This window comes from Ctenopharyngodon idella, chromosome 5 (genome assembly GCF_019924925.1).
Source record: "Ctenopharyngodon idella isolate HZGC_01 chromosome 5, HZGC01, whole genome shotgun sequence".
Taxonomy (NCBI): Eukaryota; Metazoa; Chordata; class Actinopteri; order Cypriniformes; family Xenocyprididae; genus Ctenopharyngodon; species Ctenopharyngodon idella.
In genome coordinates, this window is record NC_067224.1 from 25,366,927 (window position 1) to 25,392,390 (window position 25,464).

Here is a 25,464-nt window from a genome sequence, read left to right on the forward strand (position 1 = left end):
TACCTTAATGGTGTTATAAATAACCTTTTTAATAATAGTTTATTTTCAATATTTTTTAATAATAGTTTATTATTATTATTATTATGTATATAAATTATTAATATTGTTTGTTTTGTTTTGTTTTTTTACTCTATCTGCCTGGTCTTATAATAACTTGTTGCCTGTTTTGGGGTTTTACATAAAAATAAATAAAATGTGTCAATTAGGTAGCCTACTTTTATTTATTTGGCAAACTGTAACAAAAATGACAGTGCTCTAACAACAGTTATTAACTGAATACATTAGAAAGAGAAATAATTAAAACAAAATCTAAAAATTAGGATCATAAATTCAATATCTCTATTACTTTGTGGAAAAGAGAAAATGAGTATCTTTAACTGAACAGAGCTGGTCCTACTAACATTAAACTAAAAAGAGAAAAAGGCATGGTTGGTAGGAAATCAGTTACAATTTTTAAAGTTAAAATTTATAGACATTTTAAGAAAGAATTGATTTACCTGTTGAGAGTGTGTTGACAGTCTATGTAACTGAATGGCTGAGCTCCAGAAAATCAGTTATGAAGTAGCTTTGACAGATTTGAAAAAAAAAAAGACTGGAATAAAGAACCCTAAACTCTAACACAAAGAACCATCCGTCCGTCCATCCGTCCAACCAGCCATTACACTGACGTCCGTCCGTCTATCTATCTATCTATCTATCTATCTATCTATCTATCTATCTATCTATCTATCACTATGTTTTTCTTCTTGCTGCTTTGTTTAAACTGACATTTGTGTATCTTGTTCACTTCAAGAGACTTCTGAAAAACTATTTTTACAGCGTAGGCAGTGGATGCCTCTCACACTTGGCAGTATTTCTGATGTTGGCCTTTTCTGGTCTCTTCACTTTGTTTCTGAGAGCTTAAAGTTCCATAGCTTTTGCTAAGTTTCATCAAATCTCATTCCAGCTTTTCTTTAAATGAATGTAGGTGTAACCCCTTTGGTTCTGCTCGTCCCGCTCCGGATAGAATTCGAACTGGTGTTTCCAGCATGAGAAGCAGGCATGCTAGCAAGGACGCAGCCTCAATGCCTCTATAGGCCAGGGGAGTGATGTTTGCCTGCACAGCTGTTTACTAGCCCATCTCAGTTACACTCACCCCCTCAAACCTCACTCCCATCTAGGTCACTGCACCAACCCCATGGTTCTACGCGCACCGCTCTGAGCGGGATTTGAACCCATTTCCAGCATGGGAGGTGCCCGAAAGTCTGCAGGATGTTAAAGGCTGCAGCCTCTAGCATCAGACGCTATGCAGAGGGAAAAACAGAAAAACAGCCATAGTTGAATATTATGTCAGAATTAATTGAACAAGAAAGGTATTCTTTAATGAATTTGTCTTATTAATAGTCGGGCGATGGCACTAAATGCACATGATCATTGTCTTAAAAGGTGCTTAGACAGGAGAGTTAATGATACTAAAAATTAAGCAAGCAAGCAAGCAAATTTTATTTATAAAGTACTTTTCTAAACAAGTTAATGCAATTCAAAGTGCTTTACAGGCAAGAGGAAAACAAATAGATACAACAGTTAGTAACAATTAAAATGAACAAAATGAAAACAAGAAAAAAATAAAATAGATCCATTAAAATACACGAATAAGAATAAAGTTTATAAAGATTAAAATATGAAATATAAAATAAAACATTAATAATGAATGAAAACAAAACATGAAATATACAAAGTCTTTATAAGACTTTACAGGAAAGCCAGACTAAAAAAAATATGTTTTAATTTAGATTTAAACTAATGTTTTCAGCATATCTTATGTTCTCTGGAAGGTTGTTCCAGAGGCGAGGAGCATAACGACTAAAAATCACCAAATTTTTTAGTTCTAGAGGTACAGTTAGAAGAAAAGAATCTGAGGATCTAAGAGTCCTTCTAGGTTCATATACTAGAAGGATATTCTGGAGCAAATCCGTGCAATGCCTTATAAACTAATAAAAGATTTTTAAAATCAGTACAAAAACTAACAGGTAACCAGTGTAATGACTTTAATACTGGTGTAATGTGATCTCTCTTTTTGGCTTAATTTGTCAATATTCGAGCAGCAGTATTTTGGATTAATTGTAGTTGGCTAATTGTATTCTTTGGTAGATCAGAAAGAAGGGCATTAATAGTCAAGCCTGCTAGTTATAAATGCATGCATTAATTATTCTGTGTTGCTCAGAGAGAGAAATGGTCTTTAGATGATAAAATGCTGTTTTGGTAATATTACGTACATGAGCTTTAAAGTTAAAATCTGAATCAAAGACAACTCATAAGTTTTTTGCCAGTTGGCTTGTGTTTAATCCGAGTATATTTAGTTTAGGGGTCAATTTCTCTCTCAGCAATTTTGATCCAATAATCAGAACTTCAGTTTTATCTTGGTTGAGTTGTAAGAAATTTTGTGACATCCAGTCATTTATGTCTTGGATGTAATTTGCGAGTGAATCAATTTGCACATGGTCATCAGGAGACACGGCTACATACAACTGTGTGTCATCAGCATAACTATGAAAAGAAATACCATGCCTCCTGATGATATGACCGAGAGGTAACATATAGATTAAAAAGCAGTGGTCCTAAAACTGATCCCTGAGGAACCCCACATGGTACCTTGTAATATTCAGACAAGGTATTATTAATAGATACTACAAATGTTCAAAAAACAAAACAAAACTCTTACTGACCCCAAACTTTTGAACGGTAGTGATAATGTTACAAAAGCTTTCTATTTCAGATAAATGCTGTTCTTTTGAACCTTCTATTCATCAAATAATCTTGAAAAAAAATTGTACACAACTGTTTTCAACATTAATGTCACAAATTCCCTGTGTCTGGACTCTTGTTATTTTCTGTCGCATGTTTTGCTTTATACTTTTGTTTATTTGAGTTCTCCAGGTGCTTCCTATCTGCCACACCCCCTTATTACCTTGTTTAGTTCGTTTTTCCCTGAGTATTTATAGTCCTTGTGTTCACTCTTGGTTATAAGTCGTTAACATTTGCTTGTATGTTGTTCTTCGTGTTTCTTGTTTTCCGAGTCTTATTATTAAATTGCTCCTGCACGTAGATCCACTCCTCCGTCTGCTAATTCCACACCCGAACGTTACAATTAATAATAATAAATGTATCTTCAACATATTAGAATGATTTCTGAAGGTTCATGTGACACTGAAGACTGGAGTAATAATGCTGAAAACTTCAGCTTTGCCAACACAGAAATAAATTGCATTTTAAAATATATATTTAAATAGAAAACAATTATTTTAAATTGTAAAAATATTTCACACTATTACTGTTTTTGCTGTAATTTGAATCAAATAAATGAAGCCTTGGTGAACAGAAGAGACTTGAAACATAACTTTCAACAAAAGAAAGAAGAGTAAGCATTCAAAGAAACAGATAGAAAAAGAATCTGGTTTGAAACGAAGAACTTCATTGCAAAATTCAGAGTTTATTCAAAGAAAACTGTTCTGACACATTTGCAGAATGAGGAATGACAGGATGACTAAAATGCTGGTTCAACAGAACCAGAAAACTCCATTGAGAATTGACTGATGACATTGTACACTGGCATGGGACATCCCTTCAGTGAAGGCACTTCGCACTAGACAGAAATTTATGTCATAGAATTGTAAACAAGACACCAGACACAGGCATGAGCCCATGGTTGTTGATGACTGTCATCTGCTTCACTGCCTTTTTTGCATTAAACAATAATTGCATAACTTTCTTTTCCCAGAAAGCATTGTGATTGAAAGAATAGCCTCTCTCAGCTGTTACCCATAAAGCTCAAGCTCTTTTTAACTCACCATATTGTGCACCAACATCATTGTACTCCAATGTGAATGTACATATATACATGTGATTGAATGTGGATGATTATTTTTATCTCCAGTTTGTTTATTGTTCAGCTGTTCCAGCTCCCATGTCAGGATACAGTGTTTATTTGTGGCCTGCCTTTGTTGGTCGACTTGACTTGTTGCAGTCTTATTCAAGTAGGGCTATTATTTAAAACTAAACATCTGTAAATTTGTTATAAATCAACACAAATCAATGAGCCTATATTAAAATGCTGCCACAGCAAGTGTATAGGCCTGTGCTTGTGTAATTTGTGTGGGTGGCTGGTTGCTGAGATTCAGGGTTATTAGCCTACTTATATGAATCATATTATCTTAGAACATCATTGTGGGGGGGGGGGGGGGAGACAGACATTTTAAACATCACATTAAAATACAGCCTAATATTTTGGCTTAAAGTCAGCATGAAACAAAATTGAAATATCTTTTCTCCCCATTGTGACGTATATCTGAGTAAAACAGCTTCTGGAAGGGCGGCACATGATTTTGTCTATCTGTAATTGATTGAATGGTTGGCTGCAATCTCATATAAGTGACAAGTGGCATGTGAGGGAACGTGAATTAAAAAAATAACGATGATAGCCTATAAATAATTTATAATAAAGACAGCAATATTCCATAAACAAAGAATTTCTCAGTTTTGATTATGGTGACTTTAAACAGCTCCACACTCTTATTATTTTGCCAAATTATCTCAACAATTGAATAAAATGCGAAAATAAACAAGTTAATTAAATTTGAAATATCTGTTTTTGTGGGCGCAGTATGTCTTGCTATCCAAAACTTGTGTTTTTAAACAACCTCTTTTTAAACATTTTATTTTTAATTGTAGCCTAATAAGAAAACATATAAAGTGCTCAGTTAAGGCAGTAGCCTACATTTCGATGTATGATATACATCCGAACTGAAAGCGCTTGAACGGCATACTGTTGCTATGGTTACTTCTTCAAACCAACGCCACTTTAGTTCGCTTCGTTAGTGTTTAGCCCCAGATGGAAATATGCACTGTGACTAATTGTAATCTAACTTTTCTGGTTACTTTAACATTGTAAAATATATAATATATTTATTTAATATACATAATTATAATATTACGTTAAAATCCCCTATTTAAAAACCTCCACACTCTGTATTAACGGTTCGCAGAGGTGGTGGTCTGGATTGAATCCACAACTCGTTACGCTAATCGCTGCTCAGATTGGCGCTGAACAGCTGACCGTGCGCTGGAGACAGCTAGAAACTGAGAGGCTCCGGGCGCCGGGGATGCGACGCAGACTGCCGCTGATGTCTGTGCTGTGATGTGTGTGGCGTCTGAGCAACAGCCCGGAGTGTGTGTGTGTGTGTGTGTGTGTCACTGTGATCCGAGGTGACAATCCAGATAACTGTGCATGGGACTGACAATGCACCGACGACCAAACATGCATTTGAATTTAATGGGAGCTAATGGGAAATTCACAGGGATTCTTTGGTGATATAGCCTATCGTGCGAGGGAAGTTGAAAACGGCTTTTACATTGCATTAGATTCTTAAGTGCTCAGTGACATTTTATAAGTGGAATGGATTGGCTGTATTTTCGGAAACGTGTACGAGGATACCTGTTCTTGCCAACTTTGTTTTTTTCCCTTGAAGAGTGGCTCAAAGGAAAAACTTTATTGTGGCATTACACCGGTCCCTAAGAATGACGATGATGAAGGCGAACTTGAGCTGTTTGGATAGTTTATCCCGGGGAAACAACTGCCTCCCCGCCAGGAACACGTCTCCCGGGGTAGCGGCCACCCTCGCCGGCGTGCTGATCTTCACCACCGTGGCTGATATCGTTGGAAATCTACTGGTCATCCTGTCCGTGTACAGGAACAAGAAACTGAGGAATGCAGGTGTGAAGATCTAGGGGGAGATACATAAACTGTAATTTTAGGCAAATATCACACATCATTTGTGGAGCTTTTATAGATGAGAATAGTTTTTTGATGAGAAATTACAGAAAGTGCAGAGTTTGTGTATAGCATACATCTATATACTTATAGTAAGTTAAAGCAGGGTTGGCTTTTCATGTTGGCTGGTGTTGTTCTCAGCTGTTGGTGTCAGTTTGGCATGGATCAAATCTTTTTCAGTTGATAGAGTTTGTTAATTGAACTATTGGAAACAGGCAACACATTAGTCATAGTATAGGCACATATCATATTTAACATGATTTTGTCTGTGTGCCCTGTTTTGATGCACCTTTTCCCCAGACTTACATAAGAGACCCAGCAAAACATGGCCGTCTTTTTTGTGTTGTGCAACAAAACAAAATATAAGATGTTAAATTGCACAATAACTTTTCAAGAAGTGTCAGGGTAATGTAGCCCAAGGTATGATCGCTTCAACAGAAGCACGTCAGCAAACAACTTATTTTACAGGGCATCATTTTATACTGCAGGCTGTGTTGAAGAGACAATTACTAGATATGTGAGACTTTTTTAGGGCTGCAAGAAAATAAAGTGCACACACAGTCTTACAACCGCTCACACATACAGAGGTGTCCAAAAGTCTGAAATCTCTAGTAAAAATTCTTTATCTAAGTTAATAGATTTTATTGCAAATTATATGTTCAGCATTATACTAACAATTTGAGTGAAAAGTTGAAATGAAAGGTGCAATGAATTTGGAAAAACCTGATGATCCATGTTAACCAGCATGATTTAAAAATATTCCAGAGAGCATCTTGTGTTTCAGTGGTGGAAAATTCTAGTTCCTAGTTCACATGGACAATGTCCCAAATTTGATTATTTGACTTAAAGTAGTTCATAATCTTTCTAATTCCTTCTAATTTTTGCCAATTAGATTTTGTATCTCAGAATGTCAATGTGTTCTCAGACTTTCAGACCTCTTTGTTTATCTGTTACAGGACCTGTTGCTTGCTACATTATCTGATTTCCTTCTTTCTTTGCATGTAATCTTATACAGGTGAGAGCGAGTGCCTCTCTGTCTGTGAGGGGTATATGTATCTATTGATTTCACTGATATAAGTTCGGAGTTATTTCACATGATTAGGCTGTACTAGGCTGTTGGTATGAGAATGACCATAATCTCAGCAGGGCAGACAGAAACAGAAGAGATCTGTGATCCATTCCATCAGAGCTGAAGTGCCATCATCAGACCACAGTGTAATGTTTACACGTGTATAAAGTGCTCTTGGAGAAGAGAATTTATAGCCTAATGATTTGAAAACAGTAGTTAATTATCCATGTTGGGGTCCACAAAATGGGAATTATGAGATGCACATCAGTTATAATGAGGAAAGCATGCTCCAGATAGTGTTGTTCTCTTTGTATATTCCTGTCATCAGTCCGTTCCGATCTCTGCAGCTTCTCCTAACTGTTAAGGCAGCATGTCAAAATCTGCCTCAGATCTTGCGGTTCTTTCCCACTCCCAGCCTGCCCTGAGCCATGAGCTGCTTTTGCAGATGTGAATCCCTGCATGTTTGCATAAAGAATGGAGATCCAGCATTACCGGATGTCTTGAGGGACATGGACGAACACCAGACGCTTCGCTCCAAACACACATGCACACACTACACGCATGATCCACACATACTGCGCTGAGTCCATCTCAATGTTCAGGATGTGTCAGTGAGGCTGTTATAGGGAACTTGAATGTGGAATGTTAGGTTCTGGAGAACTCTGTAGCATCAGAATCCTGTGTGTGTTGATGGGAATGCTGCAGAAAAGAGAGGCACGCAATCAATTTTAGTGCTTTCTTTTTTTTAATTCTATTTATGGTCTTTTAGTGCCTTTAAGCACAGGACAAGTGGAGAGAGACAGGAAACCATTGGGGACTGAGACAGTGAGATCATGACATTACGCAGGATCTTGTGTTGTGGGCATTTGCGCTGCTCACTGTGTCACAGCTAAGGCACGATTTTTGTGTTTGCCGATGAAAATGTTGTTGGTGGTGAAATTTATTCCTAGTAAGCATTTTAACCAATGGTGGATGGGCAGTTGTGCTCATGTAATTCTATTTTAAGCATTGCATATTGTTAATAGTATTTTATGTTGTTCTTCAGAATGACAATTGAATGCGCTGAAAAAAAATCTGTTAATTTACCCATAAATTGAATAATGGTAATTGGCAGTTATAGTATTATACATTTTGTTCAAGGACAAATTGGTCACAGACTGATAATAATTTTGTTGTAAATTCATTATGTACCAATGTGACAAATGAATGCACTGAGAAAAAAATGCAATTCATTTAACCATAAAATGAATCATGGTAATTGGCACAAATTACCACGTAGTATTATATATGTTCTGATCTATAAATGTTTTCTCTATCTATAAAATCTATAAATCAGCATTTTTTTTTAAAATGTCATGCATACATTTTTATATTTATATTAAATAATATGTTTATATTATAACCCAATAAATACAAGTTTAGTCAAATCTTCAGTAAGAAGGAATATAAGCCTTTAAGGACTAATATATCAATATATATGTGATATATTACTTAGAATTTTGGCACAAGGCATCTGAAACCCGCATTCCTCTTTTTCTTTTTGCTTTTTGTTTCCTCTCAGTTCAGGCTATTTCTACAGCCGTCGGGTTTGGTTATGGGGCTGTGCAGGTTCTGGCAGCCTGAGTTGGGTTTAATCAATACTTTCTTACCCCCGTCTTCTGGCCCATCTTTAGACTAGAGTGCTGATTGATAGCTTCTTAATGTCCAGCATCAGTTGGCGTTCCCTCACACTGTTCAGGAGATTCTTGCACAAATTAGATCTGCCAAAGTCAAGCATCCCAACCTGTCTAAATCACCTAAACCCCACTATAAATCCAGTATACATATAAACACAAGCACATTGCCGTTTGGGATTTGTAAAATGTAATGTTTTTGAAAAAAAGTCTCTATATGCTCACCAAAGTTGTATTTTTTTTTTTTTTTTATCAAAAAATATACATAAAACAATTGTGAAATATTATTACAATTTAAAAGAACTGTTTTCTATTGTAATTAATATTTTTTGTGGAAACTGTGATTTTCAGGATTCTTTGATGAATAGAAAGCTCCAAAGACATCATTTATTTGAAATAGAAATAATTTGTCACAGTGTAGGTCTTTACTGTCACATTTGAATAATGCATCCTTTCTGAATAAAAAGCATTAATTTCTTTCAAATAACAAAATATAAATCTTACTGACTGCAAAGTTTTGATTGGAGGTGTAAACACACACACACACACAAACACAGGTTTGTTTTGCTATCTAAGTGAGGACATCCCATAGGCGTAATGGTTTTTATACTGTACAAACTGTACATTCTATCCCCCTACGCTACCCCTACTCCTAAACCTACCCATCACAGAAAACATTCTGCATTTTTACATTTTTAATAAAACATTGTTTAGTATGTTTTTTAAGCTATTTTAAATATGAGGACTCATGAAATGTCATAATACCAGTGTAATACCCACGTCATTATACAAATTTGTGTCCTCATAAATCACAAAAACGCGCACACACTCACACACACACACACTACTGCTACCGGTTTGAGTATAGGGCATTTAAATGTTCACTCTTGGAAAAATTTCACTGCTGCATTACAGTGTCTCCATTAGCGGCACCAGCACACTGCAGTTCGTCCATTACGCCTCACCTGAAATTGCAGCGGTGTTTGGCATTGGCACACACTCAGGGCTGATGATGAACAGATGGCTTTCAGAGAAGAGGCAATGAACTTCTTTCAGTGTAGCAATGCACACAGACAGTGATGGAAGGTTGGCATTGGCGGTGTATCTATTCTATTCTTTTGAATTCAACCTAACTCTGAGTCAGGGGTAGCCAACTCTGCTCTTACAGGGATACCTTCCACAGACTCCACTCCAACCTGCTCCAGCACACCTGCCTGTAATTTTCAAGTAATCCTGTACACCTTAATTAGCTGGTTCAGGTGTGCTAATTTGCTATAAACATGATTTATACCTCAATTTGTGCAGCTTGTTGAAGATAACACCTTAGCAACTGAATAGCAACACTATGGCAACCACTTAGCATCTGGGCAGCACCTTTTGTACTTCTCCAGAAAAAAATTAGTGTTAGTCAGAATGTGTGGTCTCTCACTGCACTATTCCCTCACATAATAAGCAGACACACACACACACCAAGCATCAGCGTAATTGAATGTGTCTCTAGTTCACACTGAGGCATGTTAATGCTCTTATATGGTCATTTCTGACATGAATGCTTATGAATTAGGCTGGAATGCATGTGTGCAGATGGAGAAGTGTTGAGATGGAGTATTACAATGATTCTGAAAGTCTTTGATGGCATTGGAGATGTTTTTTTGCTTAAGCTGCGGCCTCAGGCACAACCGTCTGACCTGCTGTACTTACTGTCACAGCAATCTCCCTGTCAGACAAGTTCAACAGCCAATAGAATACCTCACTACTACTACATTTTTAACAATAAAAGAGTAAACATGATAATTTGCATATCGCAGTATGAAGATGTTTAGATAGCTGGAGTGGGTTTGATCTGTCTTTTGGCAGAGCTCCCAAAAGGGAGCTTGGCAGTTTTATATGACTGGCTGGCATACAGGAATAATTCAGCATTAAGTACTTATGGAAATGAAGGGGGAAATAGTCCATCTCTTTCTTTTTCATGCATACGCATAAACACTTACAAACACACTTCTTCAAATACTTACCAAGTACATATATTTGTGCCCCAGACAACCTCCTTTCTTTTGGGAAGTATTCTAAAAATGCAATGCATTACATATTGATTTACTCATAATATAAAGAAACTAATTACATACAGTGTAACATTCTTTTACATGTCTTTTTTCTGATTTATTTGAAGTATATTTAAATAAAGATTTATTTTTTTATTTGTTTGAATTATACTGGTGTAAATAACGAGCAACATGATATTGTTATTTTAAAATCTGAGAAAATGAATCTGAGAATTCATGTGGGTAACTTGTAAGCCATTACCCTTTACTTCTCCTCAACATCTCTCTCATCTCTTTCCTCTTTCTCTCACAGCGCTTCCACTCAGTTATTTTTATGATACTGAGATGTAGGGAGGAATATGGGTCTGTGTGTTTACGTACCCCTAGTGCTTATGTACCTAAGGTGCGGTATGTGTGTGTGTGTGTTCGGAGCTGTGTTGCAGGGGGCTGGTGGTATTTCACCACCAGTATCTCATGAGCTTTATAATCCAATAATTTAGCAGATGATAGATGGCAGATTTTAATGTTCCACACATATAATCCTGGGCATCTGAACGAGAGATAAAGATGAGGTGTGCAGAGTTATAATAAACTGTCTGATCTGTGTATTAAAATAAGCCTGCAAAATGCATTTCAATTTCAGCTAATTCCAGCACAGACGCTCCAGACTAGCTGAGCCAGACTATCTATTAAATACATTTATGACAGCACAGACGCAGCCAGATCAGCCAGCTCATCCTCACTGATAACCTCAAACTGGCTCAGAGAGGTACTGTGGGAAAGTAACAGGTAATTGCATTTTAATTGTCTCCTCTGTAAGTCATCTGCGAACTGCAGATTTATTTTCTTTCCCTTTACAGATTTAGAAAAAGTTAAAATCCAATCTTTTGGCTTTCTGAATCTTCCATCTCTCTCTGACATTAATCTCTAACTATTGAACCACACTTATATATATATATATATACTCTTAAAAATAAAGGTTCCTTATTGGCATCTGTGGTTCCATGAGAAACCTTTAACATCCATGGAACCTTTCCAATTCACAGAAGATTCTCTATAGTGTAAAAACTTTCTTAAGATTATTAAAATGTTCTTCACACTAAGAATTTTTTTTTTTTTTTTTTTTTTAAACTATTAACTGAAGGGTTCTTTGGATAACCAAAAATCTGGCAAACCCTATGGCTGCAAAGAAAAAAAAAAGGTTGCATAGGGGGTGAGGTTGCATAAGCACATTCAGCCTGGTTTCAGTCCATCAAACACCTCAGGTAATGATGTGGTCTGTGATATTTTCTAAGAGAGATCACAATATATTATATTATAGTTTGTTATTTTATAAATTCATAACATTTGTTGCTATTGGTTTTAAAATGGCCTATTTCTTGATAACTTACAAATTGTTGTTGGCTTACATCACAACTCAAAATGCATGGTGTCCACAGCAGATAACACTCTCAAAATATATAATTTTGAAAGTAAAAAAAAAAAGTTAATGAAGCCATAAATTACAACAAAGATATGTAATCTATTTTGGTCTTCCTCAGCAATGCAGGAAGACTGCACTGTATGCATTTCTAAAGCCCAAACGTCTACAGATGGAACTCAGAACATGCTGACACCTCAAAACATGTCTTTTCTCCAACTAGATTTTAGTTTATCTGCTGTTTTCAACAGCGAGAAGTTGGAGAATGAATTTGGATATTTTTGACAAGACGCTTGCCTAGAAAATAACCTTTCATGTGCATCCATCTTCAGGTAACCCTCTCCCTTCAGAGTCTTCCTTGTCTTTTGTTTGCCACGGTCTTTTTTTTCCAGTTTTGCGCTGCAGAAACTCATCAGAGCTGTTCTAGCTCAGCATTGTGATGACTGCCTATAAAATCATCTCACCGCCTGCTGCTAGGTGTCAATATTGTATCCAGCTGGAGGAAAAACTATATCTTTTGCATTTGTTTCAATGGATTCTTTCTCAGTCTTATAATTTGACCATGCATTAAACAATGTGGAGGTGCCATTATGGTAAGAAGGTGTCAGTTTGATCTCCTGAGCTGGCGAAGCATCTGTTCATGACTCCATCTGCTTGTCTTGTCTGTGTGTGAACAGGACACTGTTGCTTCTGTGTTATTTCACTATTCTTTAACACTGGCAAAAACTGTTTACAAGATAGACTTTGTACCCTCTTTATCAATACCAAAATAGCATGTGTACATTTTAATTTGTATAATTTTGTATTTTCTTTAATTGAGTAAAAAGAGACATCTACCTCTATCCGTTGTATTTATTAGGCTAAACGCACTTATTACATGGCTCTCTGTAATACTTGATTCTGATTGGTCAGTTCTGGCATTCAGCACTCATATTTCCTTCTTATATATGTATTTCTGCCAAATAGCCTGAAGATATGACAGAAATAGTAAGAGTAGGAGCCTATGCTATTTCAAATTCAGTAATAATATTTTTTTTTTATACCTACGGTTAGGAATTATATTTCGATGAAAGATGACAAACGTAGTGCACTGATGAATCATGCCCAGTAACACCATATTAAGAAACTTAATCCATTTTTTTAATGTTGAGATTGAGGAACACAAGAAGTGTAAGGCTTTATGCTGAGATCTCCCATGTGTCCTCCATGTGACTTATTTACACATGCAGCTCAGGGTTGTAGATCATATGTCCTTGTGTAGACTTTGTCTTGAGAAATTGTGAGAAAGAAAACCAATTAAAGCGTTCTGTTCAGGATAATCATGTGGATTTATAGTGATCCCCAGGCAGTCCTTCCTACCCAGGAACTGTCCTGATCTGAACCACAGACAAAATAAATCCTGTTCTCTCTCTCTCGCTTTCCGGATCTTTCTCTCTCTCCCAAAAATGATATATGAGCTTCTATAAAATAAGCTTGTCATTATTACACTGTCTTTATGTCCCTCAATTTTGATGAGGAATAAAAACAAGAGTAGACCCATCTGCATTCAAGCTGGAGGATAGTGATAAAGGAAAGGTTCAGTATTCACACCGTATCTCTCATGAACTGTGGTGTTATTAGATGTTGAAATACAGCTCCCTAAATGTTTTATATCTGACCATGGGCCATGTGACTTTGATCCTCTGACAGCAGTGTAGGTTCATGCTGATATTAAGCGTCCGACTGCAACTCTAGCCATCTGAACCTCAACCTATAAAGGTACCCAGAGCAAAACAATGTAAAAATGATTCTTTGTATTTAAATGATACATTACATCTTTTATGTCCTTAAGAGGTCCTATATGATTTTTTTACACTTTCAACTTTCTTTAGTGTGTGATGTTGCTGTTTAAGCATGAAAAAGCTCTGCAAATTTACAAAGCACAAAGTCCACTCCAAAGAGAGTTGTTCTCTATCAGCAAGTGCTGTTTCTGAAACCCCTGAAAAGCCTCAATTGTAATCTTGTGTTTTCTTCCAGGAACGTACATGTCACAGTATTTCTCGTTTAAATAAATCCTGCCCAAAGCAAAAAAAAAAAAAAAAAAAAAAATGGGCGAGTTGAGCCTGGTTGAGTTGTGAGTTGTGTTAGAAGTGTGTTGAATATCACTGTTATAATAAGGGGCATTACATTTCTGAAACACACTCAAAGCGGTTAACCAATCACTACTCACTGTACCAGCTGACCAATCAGAGCGTATTGTGCTTTTTGGAAGGAAGGGCTTCACAGGACCTATAATGCCCCTTTCACAAGATGTAATATAAGTCTCTAGTTTCCCCAAAATGTGTTTGTGAAGTTTCAGCTCAAAATACCCAACAGATCATTTATTATAGCTTGTCAAATTTGCCCCTATTTGGGTGTGAGCAAAAACACGCTGTTTTTGTGTGTGTCCCTTTAAATGCAAATGAGCTGCTGCTCCCGGCCCCCTTTCCAGAAGAGGGTGGAGCTTTAACAGCTTGCGCTTCGGTTGCTTAACAACAACAAAGCTGGAGAATCTCACACAGCCAAAATGAGGATTCTCAGTAATGGTGTTCAGCCTTACATTGTTTACACCAGAGTCAGACACTGATGGAGAGATTCAGGAAGAAGTTACAACTTTTAGAATGAAACTGGACGTTTCTGAATGAGTAGTGGATAAATTTATGTAGTTGCTGTGGAGTTGTTTCAACTCATCGACTAGCATGTGCCGTCATGTTAATCTTTTTTGTGCAAATCCAGCGTTGAATTGAGCCTTGTTTGTGAAGCAGTCCGGCGTAAAATGACAGCATGGCAACAACACTCTACTACAACATCTCTTCCTCTTCTCTAAAGCAGCCCAACCCTTGCCCCCTTTGTTGCGTGTTCTCGGGGGCAGGGTTTATGTAAATTTTAGGGTTAGTGATGTCACTAACCCAGGAAGAAGCTCATTGTAGTCCCTACCAGCCGTTTGTTGTAGTCCTTAAAAAGCGATTTCTGTAAAAGAAAATATCTCCCTTTGCATTGAAGTTTGAGCGTTGTAACTTTGCAGATGTTGTTTATGTTCAAACAGCAACATTACACACTAACTAAAGTTAAAGTGAAATCATAATCAACCACCCCTTTAACTCAAAAAAAGCAAGATATTCCTTTTTAGTTTATGTCCGAAATACTTTCCCGCTCAGAAATGACGTCTTTGTCCGCTGCCAACAGCACTGACTCTCCATATAAATGTCACTGTAAATGTCAGTGCAAAGAACCCGCAGTGACCTGTGTGCAATTCCCTGACCATTTTGACTCTGTTGCCAGAGGATCTATTTCCAGAGAAGAAGAAAACTGCTTTATCAAGTTTGAGGTCCGAATTAAGCTTAGTTTGAGGATTCTGCTTTGATCTCAGTGATGAGCTGCAGGACAGAATCAGACCACTCGGGCATTTGAGCGCCCAACTGAAAATGTGTTTCCGCTAAATAGACATTGCAACCTTGAGGGAATTGTACCTTGATAATATGTCCAATTGCTTACAAAAAGCTTACATTTGATTTTAAGCAGAACTTAACCTATAATAAGGATTCCTAGTAAAAGTAAAGAGAAAGAGAAAGGAGTTAGCATTTTCTTTTTGATCTGATAAAGTATTATCAAGCTCAGTATCGCTGATTTTAATTCTAGCAATAATACTTCTGATTGTAATTTAAAGGGATAGTTCACCCAAAAATGAAAATTCTGCCATCATTTACTCACCCTCAAGTTCTTTCAAGACTGTTTAAATTTCTTTGTTCTGCTGTACACAAAGGAAGATATTATGAAGAATGTTAATAACCAAACAGATCTGGTGCACCATTCACTTCCATAGTATTATTTTTCCTACTATGGTAGTCAGTGGTGCCCCAGATCTAAAACATTCTTCAAAATATCTTCCTTTGTGTTCAGCAGAACAAAGAAATGTAAACAGGTTTGGAAGAACTCAAGGGTGAGTAAATAAATGATGGCAGAATTTTCATTTTTGGGTGAACTATCCCTTTAACTACAATTCACAATAATGTAATTTGCATATTTATGTGCGGATAAAAAGTTCTCAAGCTAAATTTTAATAAGTTAGTCCTAACAATAAATCTGCATTATTCTAAATGAAGTAAGGGGCTTGCGGCTGCAGTAAGTAATTTGCATAAAACATCCCTAATCTATGTGCTCACTCATGCTATCTTTTGCTTGACAGTATTCCTATGATCCTTAAGTAAAGAAAGGTGTTGCTATTCTAAAAAACAGTGAAATCAAAATTAAATATTTTTATAGAGGCCTAGAATACACAAGATTGTGCTTCTCACCATTTATTTGCCTGCTGTTCATATGACTAAGGCTCCATTTTGTCTTTTCGTTATCATTTTATTCATTGCGTCTCAAAAAATTACTAGGCTACTTTAAGAAATAGAGTCACTCCCTGTTAATTAATTTCTAATAATATATATATATTAAAAAAAATTGACAGAAAATTATTTTATGTTATGCATTTTTTGTTTTTACATACAGTATGTAGTTTAAGTTAGAATGAAACTGATGAATTATGATTTCTGCATGAAAATTATTTTATGCACAAACACGTGCATAATCACGATTAGTGAATCAGAGTTATTGTGATTTCTGAGTATAACATTATATATATTTACATTATATTTATAATAAACATTTTATTTAAAAGCCATCATATTAAAGGGTTAGTTCACCCAAAAATGAAAATAATGTCATTTATTCTGTCACCCTCATGGCGTTCCACACCCGTAAGACCTTCGTTGATCTTCGGAACACAAATTAAGATATTTTTGTTGAAATCCGATGGCTCAGTGAGGCCTCCATAGCCAGCAATGACATTTCCTCTCTCAAGATCCATTAATGTACTAAAAACATATATTTAAATCAGTTCATGTGAGTACAGTGGTTCAATATTAATATTATAAAGAATCATGATTCGACACGCTGATTCATAACGCTCCGAAACTTCCTGAAGCAGTGTTTTGAAATCGGCCATCACTATGTAAGTCGTTATTTTGTTTTTTTGGTGCACCAAAAATATTCTCGTTGCTTTATAATATTAATATTGAACCACTGTACTCAAATGAACTCATTTAAATATGTTTTTAGTACATTAATGGATCTTGAGAGAGGAAATGTCATTGCTGGCTATGGAGGCCTCACTGAGCCATCGGATTTCAACAAAAATATCTTAATTTGTGTTCCGAAGATCAATGAAGGTCTTACAGGTGTGAAACGGCACGAGGGTGAGTAATAAATGACATTATTTTCATTTTTGGGTGAACTAACCCTTTAACAATCAATAAACTGTTAATTATGAGATCTCTGGTTTAACCTCCAATTTTTTAAATAAATGTAACATTTTAAGGTTACATAAAGCATTTTTTACAGTGTGTTTACTAACATGGTTAATTTTTTCCATGTCAGAGCTTATGACACATCTTCAGTTAATTAAATAAATAAAGTTTAACACAAATAGAATTGATATTTTTATGCAAGATCAATCATCATACACATCAGAAATACAGATATTTAATGATTATGATTTCTGCACACGTTCCCATGAATAGTGTAGATAATTTCAGCACAGAGAGCTTAAGTAGCCCTGTTTGTCATCCTGTGTGTGATGCTTCAGGTTATTGGAATCGTCCTAGACTGATGGCGGGAGATGGTGATCTTTTCAAAGCACACTTCCTGTCAGCTGTGGCTTTGAGTTGACAAATGTTGGCAGGCTGAGACACTACTCAAAATGCCACTATAGATTTAAAAGAAATGGTCGGATAAATCATTTCTGATGCTAAAGGTGACATGGTGAGAAAGGTGCAGATTTAGGGCTGTCTAAAATCCGATTTGTAGTTTGTGTGTGATTGTGCTCACCAGGCAGACATAATCTGTAAATGTATCTTGTTTCTCTACTAGTTGGGAAAAAGGAAGTTTTACGTGACAATCTGCTGTTTGTTACAGACAGAGCAGGCTATGAAAGTGTTTTTCAAACTCAAGTAGAAAATTATCATATGACAAGCAGGGTTTTGTTTCTGGCACATTTATGGTATCACTGACCTCCAAGGAGGTAGGTCAAATGGGTAGGAGGCATAATTTTTTATTCCAGCTTTTGTAAGAGACAGAGCAGTGACCTAAATATGTGCATTTTGTTTTATCGGCGAGTATGTTTTTTTTGTTTGTTTTTTTTACCCTAAATAGAGTGTGGCCCAGTCTGATCACTTCTTAATACTTTGCATAAGTGGACATCTTAGGTGATATCAGTCTGTTTGAATCTGTTTCACTCATGAATGCGACCTTCATGAGTTGTCAAACATGTTCAGTTTTCCTGGCACGTAATCTTTTCAGCTCCTTTGGTTCAAGATGGAGACAGAGTGTGATGGAGGGAAACAGTCAATGAGAGTTCATGAATGGAAAATTGCAAGCAAAACAAGTGTGACCTGATCAGTGCTGCGAAGAGCCAAAGAATAATTGAAACTGTGGAAATGAGCACCATTTGAATTCAGCAAAAGATTTGTAAATGGGTTCATGGGGGCAACTCAGTAAGAAATGCATTTTTGCAAAGACACAATGAGGTCATTTAAGAGAAGTTGGATGTCTGACCATTTTGTTTTTGATATGGAACATGAGGCTGAATTACTCCTCTTTTAAAGATAGCCAGACGAGGTCTGGCAGTGAGGCATTTTTATCTATAGAGTGTTTATCTTTTTCTATACTGGTGAACAGTTGTATAAGTCAGTACCCGGGGGCCGGGCAGCTGAATTCTAAATATATATTGCAGTTTCTTAATGGATTTATCAGGAAGACCAGATTAAAGTGCATTGCAATAATCGAGCCTAGATGTAATAATTGCGTAAACAAGCCTTTCCGCATCGGGCAAGGATAGAGAAGGTCTAAGTTTGGCAATATTTCTAAGGTGGAAGAAAGCAGTTTTTCGAGACCATTTTAATATGGGCATCAAATGTCTACTGTGCATCAAAAATAATACCAATATTGCACGCTTGAAACGATGGAGATACTGAACTGGCATCAGTTAACAAATTGAAATTAAGTTTATGCAGAGTTGTAGAATTTCAGATTTTGAGTCATTGAGTTTAAGAAAGTTTTCTTCATCCACGACACGTTTATATTTCATCCGAACAATATGTTAGAAATGTAATTATAGAGTTCAGGTCAGGGTGCGTACTGACATAAATCTGTGTATCACTAGCCTAACAATGAAACCTAAAACCAAACTTTCAAATGATCTCTCCAAGAGATAACATATACATGCTAAACTGAATAGGCCCTAATACAGACCCCTGCGGGACACCCTGCTGTACCAGTGTTGGTTTGGATTTATTTTTCCCCAAACATGCATACTGAAAACAATCAGTGAGATAGTATTTAAACAATCCTTTGGATGAAAACAATCAGTGAGATAGTATTTAAACAATCCTTTGGATGATGCCATGTCTCACAGAGGCAGAGAAAGTCAAGTCTCTAATTCAAAATGATATCATATAGGAACGCCGCTTTCTTGTTCATTGAACGCACATTCAACTGAGTGAGACTGATTTTAGAAGTTAAACAAAATGGGCCCTAACACAGACCCCTGCAGGACACCCTGCTGTACCAGTGTTGGTTTGAATTTATTTTTCCCCAAACATACAGTACATACTAGAAACAATCAGTGAGATAGTATTTAAACAGTCATTTGGATGATGCCATGTCTCACAGAGGCAGAGAAAGTCAAGTTTCTTATCCAGAATGATATCATAGAGGAACGCCACTTTCTTGTTCATTGAATGCACATTCAACTAAATGAGACTGATTTTGGAGGTTACATTCTTGTTGCGCTTATCCGAAGACATCTGAGGATAGCATAAATTAGATGTGCAGATACCAAGGGGAGTAGAGGGTCCTGAGCACCTGGAATAGGAGCAAAGAACATTTAAACCGGCACACAAAGCATGTAGGCCTACTCCTGACAAGAGCCACGATGTAAGTATCTTGGCTGACGCAAAAGTTGAAATGAGCACAAGCTTCTTGAATAAAAATGCTACCAGACAAATGATGATTCAGTGAAGAAGTTCAGAAAATAAGTACCGTTCCAGAGCCTTGATTCCTGTATTCCACAAAACCAAATTACAATGTAGACAAGGGTTACAAATATAGAAAAAGAAAACAGCATTCTGATATCCAATCCAGTAGAATTCTTGAAAATCACAGTACTATAAGTCGCAAATGTCATTCAGCGATAGCCAAGCGAGAGCAGAACTCCAGGCCGATAATGGGTCCACACACACCCCAAGCTCAGATCATCGGGATACACACACCAGAAAAGTAAGACAGCAGAAAAGCAGTCAGTGTCTCACAGTGTATCACAGTAAATGTTTATATTCAACTACGTTAAACAACATTAAATGAAAACTAAAATGCGTGGGTGGGCCAGCGTCAACTGTGCCAGTGTCCTCTCTCACCAGAATAGTATGAGGAGACTTAATGTTACTCTGCAGGGATAATAATTATTCCAGCACCTCACTAATCGAGTTATAAATTACATACTGGTGTCTGTATTCTGTCAGTCTACACACAGTTCTGACACTCTCCGTCTAGCTTTCACATACATACTCTTTTCAAACACACATATACTCTTAGAGATGCTCTATTCTGTATTTGCTGATATCACAGAGGAAGAAAAGTCAGTGCAAGAGGCTTTTTTTTACTCTTATTCTTTCTTTTTTCTGAAATTCAAATACTTTTTTCTGTCTTTCTTTATTGGCAACTCATTTGCTGCTTAACTTTTAATTAAAAAATTAAAATGTAATTATTTTGTTTTTAAAACAAAATATATATTTTAAATTAATATATTTCAATGCTTTTGTGTTTGCTCACAAAAGTTTTGCGATCCCCAGAGAAACGCAAAGTTATATAAGCAAGTAACAAAATAAATAAAATTTAGAAGGATTAAAAAAAAAGAAGAAAAAAAAGAGGTAATATTATTTTGAGTAATGGTTTAGGGATAGAGACAAAGAGGCACATTTACTCATTGTCCCTCATATGGTAACAGGCAAAGGCATCCTGTGAACAGCAGTCCTTGTGGTCCCCTGAAGGGCATTCACACTGACAGCGATTTGCTGTGACAAAGCAACCGGAAGTCATTCATTTTCAATGAGAGTTGGTGATTTGAGGTGACATGAGCAACAGAGACCGTTGGCAATGCAACAAAGTTGAGCAGAGTTCAACTCTATGCAAATGTACAATGACATAATATGACTACCAAAGAGAGTGGAGCTCATGTGATCCACCTCATGATACATATAGGTACGTACAGTCAAGGGGGAATGGCTAGCAACACTCAATATAGTGAACAGTTTGAATACCCCCTATAGGTATTCATATATGATATGTATTTATGTGCATTAAAGGGATAGTTTACTCAAAAATTAAAATTCTGTCATTTAAACACCCTCATGTCGTTGTTCCATGTCTCAGTGGGGTTTTTTTTTTTTTCCTCATACAATGAAAATCAGTCCATGTCCATGTGGGGTCCACTGGCTTTCAAATTATCATATATATATATATTTTATATATATATTTTATTTTTTTTTTCATTTTTGGTGAACTACCCTTTAAGTATGGGATTTTTATCCCTTTTTTAAATGTAGTTTGCTGTTGAGTTGCCCAGTTGTCATGAGTAATTGTAATATGGTTTAATTCAATTAGATAGTTAAATATATTTGAAAATATTTAAATATGTAAATATTTTAATACAATTTAAATATGTCACTCTCTTTCTCATAGGTAACATCTTTGTAGTGAGTCTTTCTGTTGCTGACCTGGTGGTGGCACTGTACCCCTACCCCTTGGCTCTGATCGCTATCTTCCATAATGGCTGGACAATGGGCTCCCTGCACTGCCAGCTGAGTGGGTTTGTAATGGGACTGAGTGTGATTGGGTCGGTCTTCAACATCACGGCTATCGCCATCAACCGCTACTGCTACATTTGTCACAGTCTCCGCTACGACCGACTCTATTCACGCCAGAACACCTGTCTGTACCTGCTGCTTACCTGGATGCTAACCGCTCTGGCCACAGTGCCCAACTTCCTTGTGGGTTCCCTAAAATACGACCCACGCATCTTCTCCTGCACGTTCACCCAGACAGCAAGCTCTTCTTATACAGTCTGCGTCGTTCTGATCCACTTCCTTGTCCCGCTGGGTGTGGTTTCTTTCTGCTACCTGCGCATATGGACTTTGGTGATTAGGGTCAAAGGTCGTGTCCGGCCCAATCCAAAGGTCAGAGCCGCTGACCTGAGGAATTTCCTGACGATGTTTGTGGTGTTCGTGCTGTTCGCTGTGTGCTGGGCGCCCCTGAACTTCATTGGGCTCGCCGTGGCGGTTAACCCTGCAAGAGTGGCGCCGAATGTCCCGGAGTGGTTGTTTGTTACCAGCTACTTTATGGCGTATTTCAACAGCTGTCTGAATGCTGTTGTTTATGGGTTGCTCAACCAGAACTTTAGGCAAGAGTACAAACAGATTCTTCGTGCTCTCTGCACCCCAAGAGCACTGTTTACTGAAAGTTCCAGGTACAACACTGAAGGTATAAAGAGTAAACAGTCACCGGCGGGAACCAATAACAATGTGAAAGAGGCCAACGTGTATAAGGGCGGAGTAACACATACTATTTTCTAGTAGATCACTCCCTATTTACCTAACAACCACAATATAAGGGTACAACAGGCCTAAAGGTGCACCAGGGTAAATGCGCATTTGCAAATGCACACCAAAAATTACCACAGCACTTTTCTAAATATCCACAGTTCACAGGAATGGGTGATACTTGATGTGATCACGGGCAGAAACACAGTAAATTCTGTACTAAGTTTATCTAACATTTAAGGTTTTTAAAGGTGCAATGTGTAAAATTTGGGAGGATCTGTTGACAGAAATGCAATATAATATACATAACTATGTTTTCAGTGGTGTATAAAGACCTTACATAATGAACCGTTGTGTTTTTATTACCTTAGAATGAGCCATTTCTATCTCATACACCGCGGGTCCCCCCTCCATGTCAAGTCGTCATTTTGCGCCGACATGTTTCTACAGCAGCCCTAAACGGACAAACACTCTACAGAGCGTGTTTACTCACTATGTTGTTGTTCTTCTAAATCATTTGTGTTTTTAGAGGCAGCTTGCATCGTTGAATACGCACAAAGAAGCAGTAAGTAGTAGTAGTCGTCTGGTTTATAAGAAGCAGAGACCGTTCTTTGTTAAAAGTAAGTAGAAACCTCATTGCTTTGCTGGCTAATGTACTCTGCTGTCTCAGACGACATCTTTGACTTGTGTTCGCCTGACGGCCACCGTAGCTTCTCAAATCACGCAAAAAGGAGGAGTGAGCTGCCGTTGGTTGCAGTTCAAAACCTCACCGCTAGATACCGCTAAAATTTACACACGGCACCTTTAAAATGTTATAGGGTTATATAGAAAATAAGAATCGATAAAATTTCGAAATATATTTCAAGACAAAGATCTTGTTAATGATTTTCAATTTTGTTTAAAGTAATTAAATGATTGGTTTTTTTCAACTGAAGAATATATAAAAGTGTGGTATTTGTGGTAAAAAGCGCCCCTGTTGCTGGGGCTTCAGGTACATTACCATAATTGAACTGATAATTAATAGCTGGCTGACTTTTTCATTTGTTGACATGACATGGTTAGATTTAGATTGCTCAATATTATTTATTATGTTGGGTGTCCACCTTAGATATAATCACTGTATTTATAATAAAACTATAATATTTATATTATGATGTTAATCATATAAAATATTATTTGTTACTGTAAAGCCACATTAAATTATATCTCCTGTGTAAGAAGCTTTCAGAATCTTTATTTAATTCCATTTTTCTGTATTTTTAAAATGAACTAATTTTAATGACAGTATATTTATTGAATTCATTTATGTTTTTTTATTTTTTTTATTTTTTTAAAGAATATGGTACAAAATTTGCTTAAGTGATTTTGAACAAGTATTACCAAAAGTATTAAGTAATTGAATCGAATGCTGTTTCTGGGTCTAAGTCTCTAGTCCATTTCAAGTGAGAATATTATCTCTACAGCCATTTACTGTATAAGCACTATTCAATCAGATGAGGGGGTCTTTTGGTGAGCCACCACACACATTTATATGATTTTAAAACAAAAGTCACGAAAAAAAAAAAAAAATCACAGTGTTGATGTTATAAAACTCATCATGAAACAAATTAAATTTCAGCTGTAAAGTCGCGCTACAAACAAAATAGTGTAATTATCAATCAAAAATCAGTTTCAACAGTTCAATGTTGTTTCAGCTCAACTGTGTCAGTGTTGCAAAGTTTATCAATTATCAATTATTTATCAATTATGAAACAAGTTCAGTTTAGCTATAAGCAACTCTACCGAACACAATAGTCTCAATTCAGTTCAATAACAGTGTCAATGTTGCAAAACGTCAATATCCAGCTCAATTAAGCCTTTGCTCTCATCTGATTGTGTCAGTGCATTAATTCAATAAAATTACTGAATATTTATTGTTTTTTAAAACCCATTGAGCTAGCCAAACATGACAGTGGGAAGGAACCAAAACTACATCAAGTGACAGAAAGTGGAGGAAAAAAAACTTTCACTAAGGTGTGCCTTTAGCACCGTCGTACCCGTCGTATCTACTCAACGATAGTCTGTGTGGTATTCCTTGTAGAATGAACATTCCTTAACAGAGTGGTTGTCAGCCTTTTTATGTTTTTGTTTGAGCAAACTTGTGCTAAAAAAAAAAAAAAAAACAGAGAAAATAAGACTACTGCAAACTGTCAAGTATCTCTCCAGTTCCTATAGAGATTGGCTGATACCATGGCAACCAACACTGGAAAATATTTTTTCATGCTCTGTTTCCTTTGTAAATTCTTTGTATATGGTGCTTTGTATATCAAGTAGTGTGCCTCCAAGTTACGGACTGTAAAGATTTTTTTTTTTTTTTTGCAGTAATAATAAAGGAAAATAAGACTGATAGAGTAACATACAAATGATACATCCGTAATTAATGTATATAGAGATGTATGTTTTTACTTTTGCAACAAGAATTATTTTAGTGAAATCTTTTTGATATATATCATATTCTGTATTTCCTTACAATCAGAGTGGACATTTCCAATCTGAGGTGGTCTGCATGCAATGGTGCTGAGAACTAAACTACATCTGTCTCTCTTTATAGTCCTGTCTTTCTTATGTTGCTGTATCTTACCTCCATTTGTCTGAACATTATATGTCAATCTCTTTCTCTACCCCGATTACTTCATTTTCTCTGCACACACTCCTATCCTTGAGGGACATTCATTACTTCTCAAGACACTAAAAGCGCTGGCTCTAAGGGGCAGCTGATGATGACCTGACACAAGCTTCTCCAGAGCAGTAATTTTC

The 25,464-nt window shown here is 36.6% G+C and overlaps 1 protein-coding gene across 1 annotated transcript; it reads left to right on the forward strand.

The window, feature by feature from the left end:
- Positions 1 to 5,082: 5,082 nt before the first annotated feature.
- mtnr1c (melatonin receptor 1C) lies at positions 5,083 to 25,464 on the forward strand. The gene is made up of 2 exons (XM_051893898.1): positions 5,083 to 5,749; positions 21,812 to 25,464. Exons 1-2 carry the CDS (start codon positions 5,554 to 5,556, stop codon positions 22,699 to 22,701), a joined length of 1,086 nt encoding a protein of 361 aa, XP_051749858.1. The 5' UTR covers positions 5,083 to 5,553; the 3' UTR covers positions 22,702 to 25,464.

Excerpts from the sequence above, each read along its gene's own strand:
- mtnr1c (XM_051893898.1), top strand. The coding sequence starts at position 5,554 with ATGACGATGATGAAGGCGAACTTGAGCTGTTTGGATAGTTTATCCCGG. Across the intron at positions 5,750-21,811 it reads CAAGAAACTGAGGAATGCAG|GTAACATCTTTGTAGTGAGT; the intron begins GTGTGAAGATCT and ends TCTTTCTCATAG.